The following is a 23471-nucleotide window of genomic DNA, read 5'->3' on the forward strand; positions in this document are numbered from 1 at the left end:
ACTTAGCGCTATAAAGTGTGGCCCGCCACCCGCAGTGTGGGCCGTACATGGGACATGCTCAGGCATGCTCCCGGACCAAGTACGGGCCCGTCTTCACCTGTGATCTACCCGAGAAGACTAGGCTGGGCCATACTCTTTTGCTTTCATGTGCAGTAAGGTACCTTCTTGATATGCTTTGGCTGGAGAAAGTTGTTTTACATTGCTTGCCGTATTGAAATTGACCACCCAACGGGTCCCTTCAAGCATTATCATCATTTAAATTATACTTGGTTGCCATGAGGAAGAAGAAAGTTGCTGGCTGTAACCCCTCTCCTACGCACCTGCCAAATGTGCTTCCATCGATCCCATGCTACAGTGAGCTGTAGGGTCATCAAAACTGAAATTGTAATTACAGAGAGAAGGCTCTTCCTAAATTTGGGTCCTGGTTCTGGGTCAGGTTCCATGAGTTTGCCCTCGCCAGGCACTACCCATGTGACCAGAGCAATCAATCAATCAATCACATGTTTGTTAAGCGCGACTACTCACCCGTTAGGGTTTCAAGGCACTGGGGAGGAGGGGAGGAGCAGGCTCCAGTCCATCAAGGATGGGGTCTGATGAAGAGCCAAGTTTTGAGGTTTCTCATGAAGATAGGGAGTGATATTGTCTGTCTGAGGTGGAGCGGTAGGGTGTTCCAGTCTCCGGCCGCGAGGAAGTAGAAGGAGCGGCCTCCCGATCTGGTCTTTCTGGCGTGGGGGACCATGGCTAGGAGAGCTGGGCTGATCGCAGGGTCCTTTGGGGCATGTGGAATTTGAGTCGGCTGTTCAGGTATGCTGGTCCAGTGTTGTGGAGGGCTTTGTGTGCTTGAGTGAGAAATTTTGAAGCTGATTCTAGCCTTGATGGGGAGCCAGTGGAGTGTGCGCAGGTGCTGGGAGATATGACAGTGTCTTGCCAGGTTGAGGACCAGTCTTGCAGTGGCTTTCTGGATGTTTTGTAGCTTGTGGTGAGCTTTTTGTTTATTCTGGCATAGAGTGCGTTGACGTAGTGGGGTCTGCTGGGGATGAGGGCGTGAGTGACAGTCTTTCTGTGCTTGGGGGGCATCCATTTGAAGGTCTTCTGTAGGAGGCGGAGGGTGTGGAAGCAGGAGGATGCGACAGAGTTGATCTGGCGGTCCATTTTGAGCTCGGAGTCCAAGATGATTCCAAGGTTGCGGGCGTAGTCCATGCGGGTGGTTGAGCTTCAGAGGGCGGGGGGCCACCAGGTGTCGTTCCAGGCATCAGGGTGTGGGCCCATTATGAGTACTACTTTTTTGTCAGTGTTGAGTTGCAGGTAGATGCTTTTTATCCATTTGGCGACAGCTTCAATGCCTTCTTGAAAGTTGTGTTTGGATGCGTTGGGTTCGTTGGATAGAGAGAGGATGAGTTGGGTGTTATCTGCGTATGAAACAATGTTGAGTCCGTGGGTTTTGACGATGGGGCGAGCGGAGCCATGTAGAAGTTGAAGAGAGCTGGGCTGAGGGAGGACCCCTGGGGGACTCCGCAGGTCGTTGGTGTAGGGTTCGGGAGGAAAAGAGGGAATCTGACTCGCTGCATTCTGCGGGAGAGGAAAGAGTGAATCCAGTCGAGGGCCCTGTCCTCGATCCCTGCGTTGTGGAGTCTGCGTATTAGGGTGCAGTGGGAGACTTTGTCAAAGGTTGCTGAGAGGTCAAGGAGGATGAGGACTACTGTTTCTCCTCTGTCCAGTAGTTAGCGGATGTCGCGGTGAGGAGGGCAGTTTCTGTGCTGTGTTTTTTTCTGAAGCCCAATTGGGAGGAGTCAAGGATGTTATGCTCTTCGATGAAGATGGCGGGTTGGCTGTTGATGGCTTTCTCGATGACTTTCACTGGGAATCGGAGCAGAGATATGTGTCTGTAGTTTTTGAGGTCGGTGGGCTCCGCCAAGGTCTTCTTTAGGAGGGGGTTGATCTCTGCATGTTTCCAGTCATCGGGAAAGGAGGCATTCGCCAGGGAGAGGTTGATGGTGTGGCGAAGCATAGGTGCAATGGTGTCCGCGGCTCTGTTAAAGATGTGGTGGGGGCAGGGGTCCGTGGGGGCCCTGGAGTGGATTGAAATCATAGTCTTCAGTATGTCTTTAGTGGTGAGGACTGTCCAGCTGTCAATTGTTGGCTTCATGGTGTCGGGGTGGCTGGTGAATGTTCAGTGCATTGGTTGTCTTCATCGAAGTTGTCATAGATGTTCTTGATTTTGTGGTGGAAGAAGTGCTGAGTTTGTTGCAGAGGTCTTGTGAGGGAGGTTTGCTGGTGGGTTGGGCGAACTCCTTGATGATGCTGATGACTTCTTTGCTGTTGTGCGTGTGTGTGGAGATTCTGTCTTCGATTGCTGTTTTCTCGTATTTCTGGTGAGATGATGGTGGAGGTTGGTGGCGGCTCTGAAGTTGCTGTGGGCTTCTGTGGGTTTGGAGTTCCACCAGGCCTTTTCGAGGTGGCAGCATGTGCGTCTGGACTCTTGAAGTTCGGTGGTAAACTATCTGGCTTTCTTGGAGTGTGTGTTGTTGTTCTTCTTGAGGGGGTGATGGTGTTTGCGCTGTCAGAGATCCATCTCTATAGAGTTTGGGCTGTGATGTTGGGGTTGTCGAATTCCGTGGTGGTTGGGGTGGAGTTGCTGAGTGAGGAAGTGAGCTGGTCGTCAGTGGTTTTGGTCCAGTTTCTTCGCGGGAGCAGGTGCTGGTGTCCGTGGATGGTGGGTGTTCTGAAGGTGAAGTGGATCCATCGATGGTCTGTCCACAGGAGATCGGTGGTTTGGCTAAAAGTGATGGAGTTTCCTGTTGTGAACAGGGGGTTGAGGGTGTGTCCTGCGGAGTGTGTGAGTTCGGTCACGATCTGGCAGCATCCAATGTTGTGGAGGTTGTCCAGGAGGGATGTGGTGTTGGGGTCTAGTCTGTTGTCGAGGTGGTTTTTTAGGTCTCCCAGCAGGGTGTAGTTGGTGGATGCGATGGCTTCCGAGGAGAAGATTTCCATGATGGAGTTGGTGAAGGGTCTGTGGGGTCCGGGAGGTCAGTAGATGAGTGTTCCTCAGAGGGTGGTGGTAGGGCTGGCCTGTATCTTGAAGTGTGGGTGTTCCACCTTCCCTGTGGGCTCGTTGGAGAGTGTGTTCAGCTGGAGGGTGGATTTATGGACAATGGTGATTCCTCCTCCGGGGGGGGGGGCGGTCCTTCCGGGAGATCTTGTATCCTTGGGGAAATTGCTATGTCCGGTCCCGAGTTGGTGTTGGTCCAGGTTTTGGTGAAGAATGCTACGTCCGGGGTGGTGCTGTCAAGGAGGTCCCAGATTTTGGTGGCGTGTTTGTGGAGTGATCGGATGTTGAGGAGGATACATTGCAGGGTCTTCGGTTCACTTGTGTTCTCGTGGGCGGGTTGTGCTGTGTCCGTGTTCCTGGCAGTGCTCCAGTTGTGCCTGCAGCAGTGGCAGCTGAAGGGTCCACGGGTGTCGGCTGGTGATGCTAGCTTACAGTTTGTGTTGCGGCCTGGGTTGAGTGCGTGGAGTGCTGCTGGGTTGTAGCCTTGGCAGTACAGGGGTCCAGTGTTCCTGGCGCTGGTCGCGGTCGGGTGCAGACGGGCTTTCCTTTGCCGCGCCACGTTTGCTCCAGTGGTGCGTCTGCTGCGCTGCCATGCAGCAGCTGCCATTAAGTAGGGGTCGGGAGGGCTAGACAGCTGGGAGGCGGGAGCAGGGAGGGGACATGACTCGGGTCGCACGGGGGAGGGGCCGCGGGGGCAGCAGCGGTGGGAAAAACAGGGGAAGCAAGCAATCAAAAGAAGAGGAAAAATGTAAAGAGTAAAAGAGTGAAAAAAGAAAAGAAAAATATATAAAAAGTAAAAGGATGAGAAGAAAAAAAAGGGTGAAACGGAGCAGAAAGCAGAAGAAAAGTGCTATAAAGAGTGAAAGGGTGAAAAAGCTAAAAAGTGAAAACAGAGCAGAAAGGGGCAGAAAGCGGAGCGAGAAAAAGGAGTCAGAGATCAACTGGACCACTAGGGATGAATCGCAAGTATAACCTGCTGGTGGAGGAGGGCCTCGAACACCAACACTACGGGAGTGCAGGGGCTCAGGAAAGGCCTCACTTAATAGTGGAGCTGCAAGGATGAAAGAGCAATTTCATTGACAATGAGTCAGTGTCTTACAACCAGGCCCGGACTGGGCACCGGGCAATCCCCCGGTGGGCCGCATGTGAGTGGGAACCGGTTTTGGGCCATTTTTGTTACAGGGTCATTTTTGCAGCATAGCTGCAAAAACGGCGCTGTATCAAAATCGACCAAAAACCTGCCCTGGCGCGGTCGCACCCCCATGACCCCCCCCCCCCCGGAGGGGGGGGGGGGCGGACGAGCACTTTGCCAGGGCCGGTTTTGGTTCCCAGTCCAGCCCTGCTTACAACTCTGCAACTACAGCATGTGAGTGGGAACCGGTTTTGGGCCATTTTTGTTACAGGGTCATTTTTGCAGCATAGCTGCAAAAACGGCGCTGTATCAAAATCGACCAAAAACCTGCCCTGGCGCGGTCGCACCCCCATGACCCCCCCCCCCCCGGAGGGGGGGGGGGCGGACGAGCACTTTGCCAGGGCCGGTTTTGGTTCCCAGTCCAGCCCTGCTTACAACTCTGCAACTACAGCAATGCCCCCACTGCCATCATGGGGCTTTCCAAATTATCCAGTCCTTTACTGCAAGCAGGTCGTGCTACCACCCCGCACCACTTAGGACATCTAAATGAGGTACCCGGCAAAAACACCCTAGTAACTATATAATTCCCCACTGAAAGTCCCCACACATGTTGCAGACTTGGTGGGTTGCAACTCTCCCAATTCTCCATCTTTTCCTGTTGGAGAGGATGTTTTCCCAAATTCAAATCATTAAGGCTTGATTCGATTCATAGAGGTTTTTCTTGAGAGGTTTAAATCTTTGCTAAGGGCTGAAATCTCCCCCTACTTTTATGTTTGGCCAATATTGAAACCAACCTAGCGTTGCTGACGTGCCTCCTACCCCCTTTCCGCCACTAACAGAAATATACCCAGGGCAGAAAAGCCCCTACAGCAGCTTACCATTCAGGACTCCAATGTGAATTTCCGTTTCTTCATCACACACACTCTCACAGACAGGGCTGAAGAACTGCCCCGGGTTTTTGATAAAGCTGAACAACCGTTTGCGGTACAGACACCTACCTCCACTTCGGGGGCCATCTTCTGTTGCTGCTCCCCTGGGAGCACACAATACTGGAAAAGAGCTGTGTAGACAGGGACTATCGAATAATACTGTACCCACTCTGCCTGACCAGGTCGTTGTAAATCTACCACCAGCTGTTTGCCCCTATATGACAGTTCTTATTGGGGTACCACCACTGCGAAATGAGCAGAAGGAATCCAATGAGGAGTTGTTGAACAAAACCCCAGACTTGCTTGTGTGCAATGAAGGGCTGTAAACTTTTCCCGCCAAAGAAATGTTTATGACACAGACATGTGCCTGGATCGGGCCAGACCCAGCTGATGTTTTGGGCAATTGTGTAATTATGAACTTTAGATTCCCATTTTTGGTACACAAACTACTATTAGGCTCCAGTAGTCAAACTGCAATGAGGAGTAATATTAATTTGGTTCATTTGGGCTATTTAAAACCACCCCTGTCCCTCACACTCAAAGATGTATCTTTCCCATAAAGCGTACAGAACCTCAAGCTGTCCGATTCAGAAATATTACTGCGACCCCGCAACAGCTTCCATTTTATCGATCTAAAACCCCTTTAAACAGAGCAACCTCTCAAGGGCAGTTATATCCTTTACAAAGACCAGCGGGCTTTTGTTCCTTCCCTGCTACAGATTTGATGCTCTCTCCAGCCCTGACTGACTTTTGGCCAAGGCCATTCGAGTTAAGCCCCTCGTACAAACTTAGACTCTTTCTCTTCAAAGGGTGGCCCCTCGGGTTTTAGTTCTGCCTATTCCTATTCCATACTCAGTTGTAATATTGTGTGACATAGGGAGAGGATGAACAGGCCCAATTGGATGGCCTACACAACATAGGGTTCGATTATGATGGAGGTGAATCCGCATCCTCCGGGCTGGTGGAAGCCACCGCCGGCCCGGAGGATGCAGATTCACCGCCGCGGTCCTTGAAAACACCCACCGCCAGATTATGATGGCGGTGGGATCAGCGGCGGACGGCAGGTCCGTCCACCACTGATCCGCGAGGTGTGGACCACAATATGGTGGTGGTGTCTGCAAGACACCGCCAGCCATATTATGATGGGTGCGGAGACCTGCTTTTCCACGGAGGATATTCCGCCGTGGAAAAGCATGTGGACCTTTGCTTCTGGGGGCCCTTTGCGGGCCCCCAGGATGTTGGGGGGTGAACATGGGGAGGTACCTACAGTACCCCCCTGCATGTGCATGCACAAAGCGGCAGGCACCGTGCGGTGCCTGCTGCTTTGTGCATGCACATGCAAAGCATGCATTTTTAACTTTGCAGCGGGTGATGCTTTAAGCAGCACCCGCCGCAATGTTAAATATACAGGATGTGACCGCCAGGGTGGCGGTCACATCCTAATTCCTATGGAGGGAACGCCGCTGCCCCTGCGGACGGTCCCTCCACCTCAAGGGTGGCGGACGGACGCAGGTCCGTCCGCCATCCTAATCTACACTTAAGTTTGATATCATTGATATGCAAGAAACTTGGGCTGCATCTTTAGTAACCTGTGATGGTTATGCATGCTATTTCAATCAAGCCACCTCCTCTTTTAGATGTAGAGCTAAGGGTTGGCACTCAATCTGGATCAGACTAAGTCTTCAAGTAGAAACTTCAGCAATTGATATACTAATAAGTCTACATGATTTTATAATTTGATACCCTGTCTTTCTTTGAACAAAATTGATATACTCTTTTGCAAAACAGCCATATGTGATAGCAGCCTTTGAGACTTCAGAGTGACTAAAGTACTAACTGAACATGGGTAAGAAACACACCTACTCCAATTTACTCAATAAATGAAATGTGGTGGTGGGAAAACAGTGTTTACAATGCTGCTATTACCACGTAGGTAGGGAACAACGCAGTCGTTACAATGACCGCGTTGTTACCACTGGTGACTTTACATCTCAAGTTGTTTCTAAGACTTGTGCTAGGCGGCGTGTAACACCAGGGAATGGGTTAGATTTTAAATCCAACACATTCCCTGCTGTTGCATTAACTGGAGTAGGAATAGTAATTTATACTATTCCTAAGTCCAGCACTCCACCTGGCGCTGCTCCTAGAAACAAATTGCAAAGTAAAGCCACGCGTGGTAACAATGCTGTTGTTGTAACAACCGCATTGGAACCAACTGCATGGTAATAGCACGCGTAGTAATTTGCTATGTTCGTGGTGGTGGAATTTGCCCAGTTTTCTTTACCTCATCACTGCGCTATACATCTATTTGCTGACCTCTTCAACGCGGCGCAAATTCCACTGCGGTGCGGCGGAATTTGACCCATGCGCAGTTCAGATGGCCCCGGCCGTCCATCGCACACAAGCACCGTGACTGCGGACGGCCAGGGGTCGTACGACGCATCAAAGAGGTTAATCTTGTAAATATCTGTTTTTCTTTCTCCATACAGAAGTAGACCCCATGATTGAAACTCTGTGGGCCATTTTTATGTATCATATGGCCTACAACGAAGAGGCCAGTATATGTTTTTTCCACACAGAACTTTTTGCAGAGTGACATTATAGTCTTCTTCTGTCCTTTACGAATGCTTTTGAACCCCAGCTGGGGTCCCTGTAGAGCAGAAACTTATTGACCTTGATACTATAGGGAGTATTCTTTTCAGAAATCCATTTATTCTTCTTTTTAATCCTGTCCACTGGAAGCACTGGCATACAATTTAGTTTTTGCCCACCAGGAGAGTGCTGGTCCCTAATCACTCCCTCACTTGTTTTCATTAAAAAACGAGATAGCATCTAGCACTCTTTGCTTCACTTTTACATCACATGCTCTTTCATTCGCCCCTATAAAACACCTTTGCTCCTCTCCGTCGGAGAGCTGCAGCCCACACCAGATGCCATGCGATACAGGTGTGAGGAGAGTCCAATGATGAAGCATGTCACCCAAGGGTGAGGGGGGTTTTCGTCCTAGGAAAAGCATTCTTCTTTATAAGGTTTTTGCTTTGAAAGACCTCTCTCTCCTGGTCTTCCTACGTATACTGGACGTACTTCTGTGTGAGTTTAACTTTTGAAAGTTGCCATTTGTAAAATGGTTCCATTACATTTCACTTCAGTAACAAATCAGTTTGAGTGCAACAATTTGTTTCATACCTTGAAGTACCAGTTTTAGTAGTCCTATTTGGAAGCTAGCCCTGTTCAGTTGTCAGCATGTAACTCCAGACTTGTTGATATGGTTACTAGCCTTTCTACAGTAAAACCAACGATGCAGGCTGTTTATTGTGAGAGAGGCATGCAAAAAGACATGTCCTTCTTTTTAATAGATTGTACTCTGCTTTTAGGGCTCGTTAGGCCTGCTGCAGGTGTGACTTACAAATATTAAAAAGGAAGGTTTTGGCTTTGCTAAAGAATGAAACAACAAAGTTGAGTTAGCAGTTGAAATCTGCTCTACCAGTCTGCCAGTGCTTTTCCTTATCTCACTCTTGGTGGCACAATCAAGTACTTCATTCTACGAGGGACTTTTAGCTTCCATCCCCTGGGTGTAAATAGGGACGTAGAAGAATGTTAACGTATGCCAACTGAGAGTAAGCGATTTAAACATATACTTTTAGGATCTGAGCACTGGCACTCAGGCATGGTTTGCAGGTCTCAGCGCACTTTCAGAATCGTAAAACCTGCAGCATCAGTCCAAATGTTTGAGAGTGATCATGCATAAAGAGATATTTCCTTAGACGACTGCGCCTATGTGCACTTCAAAGCAGAGACATTGATCCCTCTGTAGGCGGATGCAGTTAGTGACTCCACCCACCTGCAGAGGATATGTGGGACCCTTTCAACTACCTCCAGTGGGCTGTCCTCCGGGAAATGCACTGACAGCACTCCATCTTTTTGTGGTGCACTTTTAGTGTGCCACCTCCTGACCTCTTTGCCTCTGTGCCCATATTTATAATACATCGCCGGTGCAGAGACAAAGTGTTTCCCTCATTTGAATGTTGCTACATCCTCGTTCCAATGGGTATACACCCTCTTAAGATAGTGTTGGCATTGTAAGTGCACCAGGGGCCATATTACACATAGTGCACACTTTCCTTGTTTGCACCCCGATGCACCTTAAAATAGGTTCACCCTATTACACTGAATGTAGTGCCCCCAGGGCAGTCGCAGAGTTGTGCTATCCTGGGGGCAGTGCAATCAAAGTGAAAAAAAGAGCGACTTTCAAGCAGCCGCTCCGTGTTTCACTGTGCAGTCAGAAACTCATCTGCACTTTTAAGAGGGGCGAGAGACCCTTTGCTTGCGGGTGCAGTGAGTGACTGCAACAGCCTGCAAGGGGATGTCCTGGCCGGGCGGTCCATAGGACCCCCTCCAGAGGGCTGCCATCAGGAAGTGCACTGGCAGTGTGCCATCTTTTAGGTGGTGAACTGTCAGTGAGTCTCCTTACAGCTTATTAGCCTCTGGGCCTGCATCTATAATATGGCACGGTTATGGCACGGTTACAGAGGCAAAGGGATTCCATAATTTTCATGGGGCCACTGGTGATAGTGCTTGTGCTATATGCACCAGCGTTATCTGTAATACAAAAAGGACTGCACAAGAGTGTGCAGCCCTTTCTGTAATACCAAAGTGCTCTGGGGGCTCGCAAAGCGGGCGCATGCCCTTTGTGCCCGGGGCACTTTTCATAATACGGCCTGAGAGATATTTTTATCACAGCCGGGTCTAGTGGCTTACTAGACTAAAGCATCCACTGTAGCCACCTGTGTTTAACTGCATGGTCACAGGTTCAAATCCTGGCAAGTCAACCAGCCTTTCATCCTTCTGGGGTCGAAAAAAAGATGACTATTGATGTGGGTAACAATAACTTATTATTAATTTAGCACCAAGATAACCATGGGTGAACATGCACTTTACAAATCCTTAGGTTATCTTTTTCCTCCTCACTTCACATCAAAAATGCCTTCTCAACAGCAACACACTTGCTTCATTCTTCTTAAGTGCCTTGTTAGGTACAAAATTCACATCAGCATAAATTGACCTGTGGATCTGTGGCAAATGGAAACAAATCATGGGCCTTGAGGTCTTAAAGAATTGACTAATCATATACCCTGCCGTAAATAAAAATATGCAAAAACAACAAGTGATGGACAGAATCCAAACAATGTCATACATTCACCCAGTACAGAGATCTGGGCCTAAATCCCTCTTTTTTTGCTCACCATGCCATTCCAGTTTGAACCCAGCCATATGCAAATCAGTCTTAACCCTGTGCCCCATGGGAACAGTCCTGCCCGAACTGGCAAGCCAGGTACTCCCTGGACTGGAAACAAGCATCCAAGGACCGGTTTCGGCTTTCAGCCCTCATCAGCCTGGATAGCTTGATTCCAGTGGCATGGAGAGCATGGGACTCACGTCTGAGCATACCCGTCCCACTCGGGGTGACAAATGCAAAAACAACAGGTGATGGACAGAATGCAGAACAATGTCATACATTCACCCCAATACAAAGATCTAGGCCTAAATCCATCGTTTTTTTGCTCACCATGCCATTCCAGTTTGCACCCAGCCATATGCAAATCAGTCTTGACCCTGTGCCCCATGGGAATAGTCCAGCCTGAACTGCCAAGCCAAAAATAAGCAAGTTCATTATGAATTTAAATGACACCTGCAAGTGCTATAAAGTGCCTGTTTCTAAAAAGAATGATCCAACCTAGTTTGTTATTAAAAGGAATCATAACATTGTAAAGTTTGCCTATAACATTAGGGAGTGTAGTACATGACTGAATAGAGCAAGTTATGAGTAGCAAAGAAAATGCATGTTAATTTGTTTTCTGAACATTTACAGTAGTATTATTGGTTTTAGCCATTGCCCTGATAATCATGGTAGCCTGCATAATGACTGTATTTATTTCGTTAGTCTTATTACAATCTCATTAACACTACAGATCTCTCAAAACTATGGCCCAGTCTTCACTGTGTACTTCGGCCTTAGACCAGTGGTTGTGCTTTGCGGGTATGAGGCAGTGAAGGAAGCTCTGGTGGATCAAGCAGATGACTTCAGTGGAAGAGGAAATGCCGCTACATTCGAGATGGTCACCAAGGGACACGGTAAATATGTATACTTAACCACTAGCGAATGTAATATAGAGGATGCTGCACCACATCTTCTCACAATAAAGGGCCTGATTCTGATCTCGTTCGGAAAGAATTGCAACTGAATCGGTTCCAGAATGCTTTCTGGACGACTCGGATCGGAGGACTCTGATCGAGTGAGTACAATGCATCCGTATGCCTCCTGGATACTATTCGGTTGGGCTCCAATTGACTTCAGTGGGAGCCTGTGTTCCGAACGCGAACACAGGCTCCCATTGTAAAAAGGATCAGCTGGGGGAAAGAGTGCACCCTGTGGTGGGCACCCCATGGTGCCTGCCACACTGTGCATGGGTGGGAAGAGGGGACCCATGGATACCCCCACGGGTCCAATACGGAGGGCCCCGGGTGAAGCAGACCTGCTATGGGCCCCCAAAGACCGATTCGGGGTGCAGATTTGTTCCGGTCATACCGAATCGGAAAGGCTGTCCGAATCGTTCATCATACCTGCTCATTCGGAAACCAAGTCCATAGTGCTGCACAAATTGGATCCAAAAGGCTCGCCCTGTAGAAATGCCTTCCAGAACCAATTTGGTCAGCGCTCACGGTTTCCAGGCATTGTACTTGGTAGTTTGGAACTGGGAACAAGCCGGTCAGAAACAAGGGCTGCGGATCGGATTCGCCAAACCCAAATCCGATGCAAAGCCCTTTCAAACAAGATCAGATTCAGGCCCAAAGATGTGAAAGATATTTGAGAATATGAAACCTCACACTGATTCCTTATATTTTATACAACGTATTTTATTTAGTTAAATTCTACAGAACAATAATGTCATCAAATCTTTTTTACAGTGAACTTGCTGAAAATACAAGTATAACCATATGAATACGTGTTACTTACCCCATGTCAGCTGGTCTTCCTTTATGGGGAAGCATGTCCAATTTTTCACACTCTTATTTATTACTTTTTGTAATGCTGTGTTTTACATTTAGCAGGTATACTTAGATATTGCTGAATTCTAAACTGCTTTTTTCTGCATATTTACAAACGAGGAGTGGGGGGGGGGAATCAAAACCCATTGAGACATCACCTCTCTTGAGTCAGGGCACCTTGTCACACTCAACAATAGCACCTCTCACAGTGTAGTTATAGTTAGGACCTAGTTACCATAGGAAACTGATTTTTTTGTTTTGCTAATAACTTTGGTGCTGTTTGACGAATCTTCATGAAACTTGCTGAAAAACATTCATCCGCCTCTGCATCTTTCGGAAAATGTTGTGCTGATACGTCAAGGGGCAGCCAAGAAAAACGTAGTCCCAAAATATTGATTTCCCAAGTTATTTACCATAGGATAATTTCACGTACAATACAGAAATAAACAGCTTCAGCTGTTTTCGAGAAATTGACATTTAAATATGTGCTCAGGTTGGCCTTGAAGGGGTTAAGACGTTCCTTATCTGGACAGTTGGTTCTGGGGAGTCCTGCGGTACCAAATATTCCAATTTGGTGAACCTTCTGATTGGCCTAGGGAGATATTTGTTCTGTCAGTCATTTCAGTACTGTGGATTGGTCATGCGGCACTAACCGATCTGACTGTCTAGCTCCAAGTCTGAAAGAAATTTTGCAGCTGCCATTACAGGACTCAAGGACTCTATCCCTGTGTCCTAAATTTTTTTAAATAAAAAGAGCATAATGGGACGTGGCCAAGGTGGCGGTGGAATAGCACCATTTCTTCGGAGCTCCGCTCACCAGGGCTGATCAAGGAATCCACACTGAGCTTTAGAGACCCAGGGAGTGCTGAAATTGAAGCCCTGTGGTACCCGACACCAGCGGTTGGTGTGGAACCGGGATCTTCCCCAACGGTGCAGTGACCTGCACTACACAAGCTGCAACCGAGGACAGGTCCTGAGAACTGGACTACAACGCGGCCACTGCAGCCGGCCGACACTGCAGAATAAGGCTGCCGCGCTTGTGGTGATCACTGGCAGAGGCCCCTACGAAGACCCTGTAGTGCTCCTGTGAGAGCCGACCCACAATACCTGGGAGTGTGCCTGCGGAGTTGAGAAGGCCTAGATGGACCCTGTGGCCACAGTTGCGGAGTCTCGGGTTAATGCCCAGCAACCAGGCCGCATTGCTGCTGAGCGGTCATAATAAATACATTTATACTGGTGGTGGTGGGCCAGCTTTGGAAGCCATAGGAGGCAGAGGCACCCATCTTGGTGTGCGATGGGGCCCGTGGGGACACAGACGACATATAACCCCCAAAGTGCAGAGTGACCCTGGAGTTGCCGATACACCTGCAGCCTTCCCAGGAGAGAAGCCTGAGCTAGTCCTGGTGGCCGCACACAGCATGTTGCCAGGGGATGAGTCTGAGGCTGCGGCACCCCAAAGCGGTTGTTAAAAAAGAAAGGCACGACGGACACAGGAGACTACCCTAGCAGGTAGGCCAGACCACACTGGGGAAAGGGCGGCATGCAAACAGGTGGGATTATCATACTGAGAACCAGAGACTGTGTGCTGGCCCTAGACAAAACCTCGGGACCTGCACTGACTTGCCGCTAAACTTGATCAAGCCAAAACCTTTCCTTTGGGTGCAAGGCCTTGGAGCTTTGCACACACCATCGGCCGGGTGGCCATTTTGACTGTTACATGGGAGCCCTAACATCAGTTTGAAAGTTTGGCCCCCCTCACTCGCAAGGATGTCACCGCAAACGAGGAAAAGGGTAGGTGTTCTCAAGGTGTTGGAGAATAGATTGTCTCCCTCACCTCATGCCCCCAGGAGAGCGAATTCAATTGGTAGCGGGACAGGAGCCAGAGAACAATGACTCAAGGGTTGATTGGAGGCAGGCGAAACACGAGTCGTGGCTCACCGACTGGGCAGTCTCCTTGCCCCACTCGGCGGTGCCCCACAGAAATGTCTACGCAATGAGCGAAGAATGACCCCATGATTAAAGACCTCCTCAAGAAACCAGGCACCAAGAAAACGGGAGGGCGCAGATCCAAACAGTAGGTGGCCCATCCCCTCGAGAAAGATATGGAACCTGCCGGGGAGCACACAGATTATCCGATAACTCAGTGCTTTCTGGAAAAATTGTTTAGCACACTTAGGGGGTTTTTAGGATGGCGGACGGACTGGAGTCCGTCCGCCATGCATACAGCAGTCCCGCACACCCGATCAGGATGCTACCCCCACCATGGCGGTCGGATCTTGCTCTTTAGAATTGCGGTGGGTGCTGCTGACAGCTGCACCCGCCGCGATGTCAAAATGCCATGTTGTGCATTTCACTGCACTACTTGGCAGGCACCACACGGTGCCTACCACATAGTGCTGTGAAATGTAGGAGGTACCATGGGTACCCCCAATTGCACCCTCCCCTCCCCCCAACACATGGGGGCCCATCACTGGCCTCCATAACAAATCAGGAAAGGCCTGCAATAACCACTATCCTAATTTGGTGGACGGTGCCTGCTAGGAACCACCACCATTTTGGGCTATCTGATCCCTCCACCAGGCAATCTGTTAGATTGCTTTTGGCGGACCCGTGACAGACGGTCTTTACGTCCGCCATGGTCCGAGCGGTCAGAGTGCTGTAGGACTGCCACTGCATGGCTGGCGGTGTTGGGCCTTCCACAATTGTAATCGGCCCCTTAGGGAGGACTTTGAAGGCCTACGGCAAGATGTAGCCTCAGATATATAAACGCTGAGGACGAAGTCCAGGAAATCGGTGACCAGGTGGTCTCCTTGGAAAGAAATGGGGATCGCAGAGATGAACGAATCACTGAACAAGCACGGGAACTGATAGACCAGCGGGAAAGCAACGAGGAGCTCTATCTCAAGTTGGAGGATCTTGAAACCCGCTTTAGAAGGTCCAATATACGCATTAAAAGTGTGCCACTTCAGGTGGATGGTGGGAAGCTGGAGGATTGGGTGATTCACTTATTCCCCCACATTACACCAGCTCTAAGCGAGAAGCAGATTATCTTGGACCACGCCCACCGTGCCGGTTGGCCTGCCTCCAGACTGGGGCAACGGTAAGATATCCTCAAATGTCTCCACTCATACAGGCAGAAGGTCCGCTATGATGGGGGCACCCCTTTAGCCTATCCTTTGTCTGAAATAAAGAGTTAAGAGTGGGGCGACCCTCCAAAGAAGAACAAGGAGTCCTCGGGATCGAACTGGAAGAAGAAGGAGGCCTGAGTCACTAAAGGAAGGTTCTGCATCTAAGACACCACCCAAAATTAATCGAAGACGAGGTCCTAGAAGTGAGAAAAGCAAAAAACCATCTGAACAGGAAAGCTGGAAAGAAAGGGAAGCTCTGCTCCGTCAGACCCAAAACCGCGAGGGTGCTGGTGGCCCCTGAATGAGTGAACCCACTTGGCACACTTATACTAGGCATATGGGCTGAGAAGTCTGACCGATAGGCCTTGGGGCAAGCAACTTCGGCCCTAGGTAGGGGAGCCCACCCCTTTGGAGGCAAAGACTGACTACCGGCCACACAGACCCATGCATGATGGTGCAATCGACAGCCGTTGGATGTCGGATCATCTGTTTAATTTGTTTTCTTTGTTCTGTGTCCTTTTCACCTTTCTTGTTCTTCTATCTATAATCTCTACATCAGTGGTCTCCACTAGCATAAGTAGGGACATGTCCTGACTATGGACTATTCAAGCCACAGAATGGCCTAGGGGGCACCGAGCCACAACCGCGATGGGCACGTGTGGGGTAGTGGAGAACGCTATAGCACTCTGTGTTTTTAGCCTGTCCCTTTCCAATAGGTACTAAAACCCACCACTGCATGCCTTTAAGTCTATAAGTGGATCACAAACAAAGCACTTACAGCGATCATCCCTGTGGGATGACAAAGGGTCCAGGTGAGGGACGGATCCTTGCTGCCTACATGTCCCCCTATGACAATTCTTAGGGTCCTAATCATGAGTTTTAATGTTTAACTCACCCATCAAACAGTGGGAGCTCCTTGCACTGCTGAAGAGGCTAAGTGCAATATCTGCCTTTTACAATAGACGCATCTCTTGCGCGCCGACCGGAAGCGCCTCAGGTCGAAATGGTTTGAAAGACAGTACTTCTGGGTCTGTGAAAAGGGTGGGGTAGCCATCCTCTCGGCAACTCAGTTTCAGGGGACCGTACTGGGCATCCTGGCAGAAACACCGGGCAGGATGTTAGCACTGAGGCTGTCTCTGGGAAATCACACAGGCACAATAGCTTCTGTTTACAGTCCTAACGATCAGCAGGAAACATTATTTTTGGACTCGCTGAATACTATCCTCGAATCTCTGGAGTAGGATCTGGTGGTGGGGGCTTCAATCTAGCTCCAGACTCCCAGAACGACAGATCGTTTCTGTGAGTGGGTCAATCTGGATCCCTCTCGGACTCCATGCTACAGAGACTGGGGGAAGTTGGGCTGATGGACGCTTGGGGACACCGATACCCTAATGCTCGGGAAAACACCTGCTTTTCCGCCTGGCACCAAACCTATGTGCACATAAACCTGTTCTGAACCTCCCCAAGAGTCACGAGGGCCATAGGGGATGGTGCGATTGGGACGGCGACACTTTCAGATCACTTCCTGATTTTCCTTATTTTGCCCGAGGGATCTCACCTCCAGGTGGTTTGGAGACTGAGCCATAAACTGCTCTGAGGTACGTGCACTATACAAGCCGACTTAGCAACCAATGATGACAGCTCAGTCACCGTCCCCTTGCTGTGAGATGCCTTGAAGGTGGTCATACGGGGTGGATTCCTCGCTATTGCGGCAGGTTTGAATAAAGAGAGGAGGGATAAGCTGGAGAGTCTAGAAGCTCAGATCAGGGAGCTGGAGGGGGTTCACAGCTGGACAGGGGCGGTCTAGATGTGACAGCTTCTCAATTCAGCGAGGAAGCAACACATTGCCCTAGATCACGACCGGGCTGAATGCGCCCTTTTGCGCACTAGGCAACATTACTACGAGGTGGGAAGCTTTTAGCACAGCTGCTTCGGGTCCAGACAAATGCCCGCCGCATTGCAGCGATTAGGAACGGTCGAGGAGAGACCCTCTGATTCACTGAGGACATTGTAGCCAAATTTGACTCCTTCTACACTGCTCTCTACACAGTGGATCATTTAGATCCATCGGCGGCAGAGGACTACACTTGAGGTACACCGATGTCCTCCCTACCACCCGGATGCTGCCAAGTTGGAAGCAGATATCCGACCTGAGGAGGTCTTACGAGCCATACAGGCACTCACCCCAGGGAGAGCCCTGGGGAGAAGGGCTTTTCGGCTGATTTTTATAAAGTATTTACGTCTGATCTCATCCCTCTCCTTACCCGACTGTTCAATACTTTCAGTGATACTAGGAGTCTGGCCCCATCGATGTCAATGGCGGCAGTGGTCGTGATACCCAAGCCGGGAAAGTACCCTCTGGACAGCGTGTCGTAGATCCCTTTTAAATGTTGATTTTAAGATTTTTACCAGTATACTAGCGGCCCACCTCACGCCCCCATATGCAAGTATCAGTGGACCCAGACCAGTCAGGATGTATCCCGGAGCATAATTCTAGCAACAGGACCCGGAGACTGTGCCTCCTTCTGGATAAAACTCAGCGCACACAGATACCTGCAGTGCTCCTTTCGGTCGACGCCGAGAAGGCATTTGACCAGGCCCACTTGCCCTACCGGAGGCAGGTCTTGTATAGATTCGGCATTGGGAAGCGATACTTGCGATGGGTGAATTGCATATACAAAGACCAAGAGGCACGTATCCGAGTAAACAGAGTTGCTTCCTGTCCCTTCGAGGTTGAGAAGGGGACTAGACAGAGGTGCCTGCTCTCACCCCTTCTCTTCGCTCTCTATATGGAGCCATTGTCCGAAAGAATCAGGCAGCTCCCTACCATCACCGGGATTCGGATGTGGTACTTTTTCTCACTCAGCCATCACTCTCCATGCCCCCCCCCCTCTCAGTGGAGATAGAGACCTTTAGCTCGGGCTTTAAAATAAACATTCGGAAGACACAGGCCCTTGGCCTAACTCCTCCCAAAGTTGACCAACAACAACTGGTGGCCCAGTTCCCATCAGCATGGGCTCCCGTGGTCATTACTTTCCTGGGTCTGTGAGTATTCCCTACTGTTGAGAAGATAGCCCAGGTGAACTACTCAGAGCTTCTAGCTAAGGTACAAAGGGAGCTCCTCACTTGGAAGAAGCACACAATGTTGTGGCTGGGCAGGATGTAGGCCATCAAAATGACACTTCTACCTTATAGTTAAGTTAAGGTTGAGGATTAACAGTTAAGGATGCAATAAATAATACTATCCCCCAGAAAATCTACAAACCCCGCCCAGCTAAAAAGCAAGAAATCTGGTTTTCTGAAGATCTAAGATCCTTGAAACAAAAGACAAGAAAACTGGAAAAATTATGGAGACGGTCCAGAAAGCAGGAGGATAAAACACTCTATAAATCCTCTTCTAAATTGTACCATAAAGCCATCAGGACTGCGCGGAAAACCCATATTGCTGCACAACTCATAGAGGCAGGGAAAGATTCTAGAGTTTTGTATAACATCTTACAAACCTTTACCAGACCAGCAGCCTGTGAGACTGTTGAGGTAGCCACTCAAGAGCTGTGCAATGAGATTTCTACCTTCTTCATGGAGAAGATAGAGGCTATCTATGAGAAGATAATGGCCTCAAAGACGGCTGTGGGAACAAATAATAACAACATATCCCAGTCGAGTGTACTATCAGGACCACCTACTCAATGCCTCTCTAGCTTTCCTCCTATCTCTTTGGAGGAGGTAATCTCACTGGTTGCACAGATCAAGAGTGGAAGTCCCTATGATAGCATTCCTGCCCGCATCCTGCCTAAGCTGGTAGAAGTTCTTGGACCAGAAATCCAGAACTTGATTAATCTTTCCCTCTGTACAGGGCAGGTTCCTATGGACTGGAAGAGGGCGCTAGTAAGGCCACTGAGGAAGAATACTACCATCCCCTGGACGGAGTTGGCGAATTTAAGGCCCATCTCTCTTCTCCCCTTTTTGGGGAAGATTATAGAGAAATATGTAAATCGACACCTATCCAGCTACATTGAGCTAGTAGGCGGTCTGGATCCTTCTCAGTCAGGATTTAGACCAAGACACAGCACCGAGACCACCTTGCTGTCAGTCGCAGACGATCTACGCATGTTCCAGGATAAAGGTCATTCTGTTATCTTGGTTCTGCTGGATCTGTCTGCGGCGTTTGACACCGTGTCATACGACATCATGACAGCCAGGCTAGTTAACATCGGCCTGGAAGGCAAGGCGTTGTCATGGCTGAGGAGTTTCCTGACAGGTCGTACCCAAAGGGTCACCCTGGGCGATTATCGGTCAGAGGAGTTGAAGATCTCTAAGGGGGTGCCACAGGGCTCTTGTTTGAGCCCTACTCTTTTTAATATCTATGTGGCCCCCCTAGCTATCATCATGAGATCGTATGGATTTATTCCAGTGTCATATGCAGATGACACCCAACTCCTCTTTCCTTTTAAAACCCTTACGGTGGAGGTCAGGAACTCCTTTGCCCAGGGGATGAAGGCGGTGGCAAACTGGATGGCATCTAACCTCCTGCAGTGTAATGTTGCAAAAACGGAGGTGATGCTGTTCGGTGAGGCCAAACTTCTGTGGACCCCAGACTGGTGGCCTCAAGATCTTGGCCCGGCTCCAGAACCCAAGCAGGTAGTGAAAAACCTTGGCGTCCGACTTGATCAGGAGCTTTCATTAAAACATCATAGCAATCAAGTGGTGGGCTCCTGCTTCCATATCATCGGGATGCTACGAAAGGTTTTCCCTTTACTACCTGACTCTACTAGGAGAACCTTGGTGCAGGCCCTAGTATTGAGTCGCTTGGACTACTGCAATGGGCTGTTGTTGTCAACAAATGAAGCGGTAATCTCTAGACTCCAGGTAGTCCAGAATACTGCTGCCCGTCTGGTCCTGAACAAGCCCTCTCGCACCCCCTCTAAACCCCTTTTGGAGAAGTTGCATTGGTTACCCATCAAACAGAGGGTGAAGTTTAAGATCTGCTGTACAATGCATAAGTGTCTACAGGGAAATGGTCCAGCATATCTGATTAATAAATTCTCCTGGTATACACCGACACGCTCTTTGAGATCCAGTGAGCAGGCATTGTTACAGATTCCAAAATTTAGCAAAGTGAGACAAGGGGGAAGATCTCTTACGGTTGCCGGTCCAACTTTGTGGAACAGCCTCCCACTGTATTTGAGACAGTGCAAGGACCACCTTCCTTTTAGGAAGCAATTAAAGACATTCCTTTTTCAAAATTGACTTATGTTTATGGTTAGGGTCCGCTAGTTGCTTTTTTTGGCTGCCAAAGGCACGGAGATACTCCTTCGGGAAGTGATCCTAGCGCGGTACAAACACGCAAATAAATAAATAAATAAATATCAAATGCAGACACTTCAGCGTCATCCTCGGCCTAGACTAGTGGCCTAACTCTAGCAACTCATGGGGGCTTCATATGGGGAGGGAAGAAGGCACGTATGGCTCGCCACCTGACGCATCTGAAGCAGGAAGACGGGGGACTTGAAGTTCCACACTTGAGGCGGTACTTTGAGACAACACAATTACGCTACATGACACAGTGGTACAAATTGGAATCAGAAAAGCACTGGTATTTCATGGGCCTTAAATGACACCGCCTGGTCCGGGTGTATATCTCCCCGGTTTTGAGGTCCACCTTGAGGTTTGGGACAGAGTGCAGGAGAAATGCGGGCTATCATCCTCTATGTCATCCCTGACATTCTTCATAGGAAACCCCGACTTCTTCCCAGCTAGAAAGGGGAATGGTTACTTGAAATGGCAAGAGGCCACTTGCATGAGAATATGTGACCTTTTCAACGAGCGCAGTGTCATGGACTTCCCCAATTGGTGTAAGGGTTTAGGATCCCCAAAGATGCATACTTTCAATACCTGGCGCTGTGCTATTGGGTTACTCAACCTCAGGTTCATCCCCTTGCAAGTCGCTCTCTCACTAAATTCGAGCTCTGGTTCATGACCCGTATTTTAGACAAACATCTACTGTTAGACGTCTACACCTTTCTGAACAAGGCTACAATCCACAGTGCAGCAGAGGTGGGAATCCGAACTAGAACAGGAATTTTCCCCAAAGGAATGGTGGGACATTCTCCATAGGGCCAGAGCCTCCTCCTGTAGCACTCCTTGTAAGAAAATGTTTTTAAAGATAGCACATTATTGGTACTACACTCCTGCCCGAATTGCATGATGGAAAACAGGGGGGATGATCTCAGTTGGTGCAGATGCGGACAGATTGGCACACTGACACACATCCTCTGGCAGTGCCTTAAGATACAGCCCTTCTGGGATTCCATATTACCAGACATTGATGATATCCACCACACCAAAACACCCAGATTTCCCAGTTATATCTTATTCCTTTACATATCCCCTTAAGTCTTGTCAGGGCATAGCGATCACCATAGCATTAGGTGCCGCCAAGCAAGTGTCGCTGTCTAGGTGTGGAACAAAGGATATCCCAATGAAGTTAGACTGGCTACACATGGTTTGGGAGGTGGTGGGCATAGAGAACATCACAACAGGGCTCTCCCACACATTACCCAGATTTGACAAGACATGGGGCTCCACTGTTACATATTTAACTTCCGAATTTGTTGAACTCACGTGCCCAAGATACCTGCGGGTCCTCAGATTCCCCACCAGGACTCCCTCCGGAGAGTAGAGCATCCATGCAGAGGGGGTGGCTCCCCACTAGCTGAGGCTCACACCATTGGGACTCAGACTTTGCTTAGACCTCTGACTATAAATCTTTTCCATCTCTTTGGTTGCCTTCTCTTCTCTCTCTTCTCTCTCTACAGAGTATTCATACTTTACATCATTTCCCACCAGCCGTTGGTTGTAGGTGGTGATTTTGTTTGTTTCTTTTCACCAAAATCAAACAAAAGAGTGAAATCATAAAAAGGGCATTAGGAAGCAGGGTAGGGAAATGCTCCAGACAAGCCCTGTGACCAGTGCCCCTCTGCACACAGACACAGGCCATGTGAAGTAGCAATGTTGGATGTTGCTGTTTAACACAGAGTAATAATTGGACCTCAAACTTTACTAGCTTGTAAATAGTGCACCATATAACTTTCAACATGCACAAGTACACTTGCCTTCTGTGCTGTGCACCCATACGTGTACAAATAGCAACTCTATGCTGTATATGACAACTATGTTATCCTTGATGCCATCAGTGATGTCCTCAAAGTAGTCATTTGAGATGTCAGCAGTGATGTTATCAATTATGTTATTTAACATGTCAGGTGTGATGTATTAAGAGAGGTCATATGAAGGGCATGGTGTGGTCACAAGATATACTTAGCTCAGTAAAATATAACTTGTGAATTTCAGTGTTATTTTTGTTTTTCAAACATTAGATTTTATCTCATTTCAACACCTCCATATGATGTCATTTTCACTTGTTTGCAGTGAATTTCTTCATTTTTTTGCAACATTTATTTATCAGCAATTATTCTTCAGAAGAGTCAGTGTTAGAGTAGGGATATACAGAGAAGGTCATACAGTGAAGTGCAAAGGCTCAATATAGAGGATATAGCCAATTAACAATCACATCACTGAATACTAGATCCGGTCCCTAGAAAGGGAAACAAGAACAACAAAGCCAAAACAACATAACTATGGAGGGCCCTAGTTTCGGCCATCACACCGGTAGATATTCACTGGGGTCTCCTGGGGCCCGAGAAAGACACTGTGGGATGGGGTAACGAAGGGGGAGGAGTTGTAAAGAGAGAAAGGAGAAGAAGTGAGTATAGAAACTAAAAGTAAAAGAGACAGGAGACAGAGCCATATGGGATAATCCCACTGTGTCACCTGATAGGAAGGATGAGAAGGAGGTGTCTGTAGGCAGTCAGTAGTGAAGCGGGTAGGAGGGTTATATGGCAGTCGCTTCATTCTACTATCCCACATATCCCCTGACCCAGTGTAAGAATTTAGATATCAGGTACCCGGACACACTGAGGATCCCAGACAGGGATTACAGCTGCACTCACCAAGAGCAGACCCACAACAGCCTTAAAGAAACGCAGCAGGTCTTTCAAGCTCAAATTTATGAAGCCCTTACATTGCCACTGTGTCACACAAAGGCAGCTTAAGGCAACGCAAGGGCTTCAGTGAGATTTACGAAGCCACCTTGCGTGGCTCTGAATAGGTTAGTAAATCTGGAG

At 48.8% G+C, this 23471-nt stretch overlaps 1 protein-coding gene across 2 annotated transcripts in view; it reads left to right on the top strand.

Moving 5' to 3' along the window:
* LOC147691989 (cytochrome P450 2G1-like) overlaps positions 1–23471 on the top strand; it is an 833534-nt gene that overhangs the window by 80446 nt on the left and 729617 nt on the right. For both annotated transcript variants that reach the window (XM_086938275.1, XM_086938277.1), the window contains exon 2: positions 11080–11242. In XM_086938275.1, the coding sequence (XP_086794401.1) occupies positions 11080–11242 (163 nt within the window). The remainder of the gene's footprint in view (positions 1–11079; positions 11243–23471) is intronic.

Source organism: Lissotriton vulgaris, chromosome 9, assembly GCF_964263255.1.
Source record: "Lissotriton vulgaris chromosome 9, aLisVul1.2, whole genome shotgun sequence".
Classification (NCBI taxonomy): Eukaryota; Metazoa; Chordata; class Amphibia; order Caudata; family Salamandridae; genus Lissotriton; species Lissotriton vulgaris.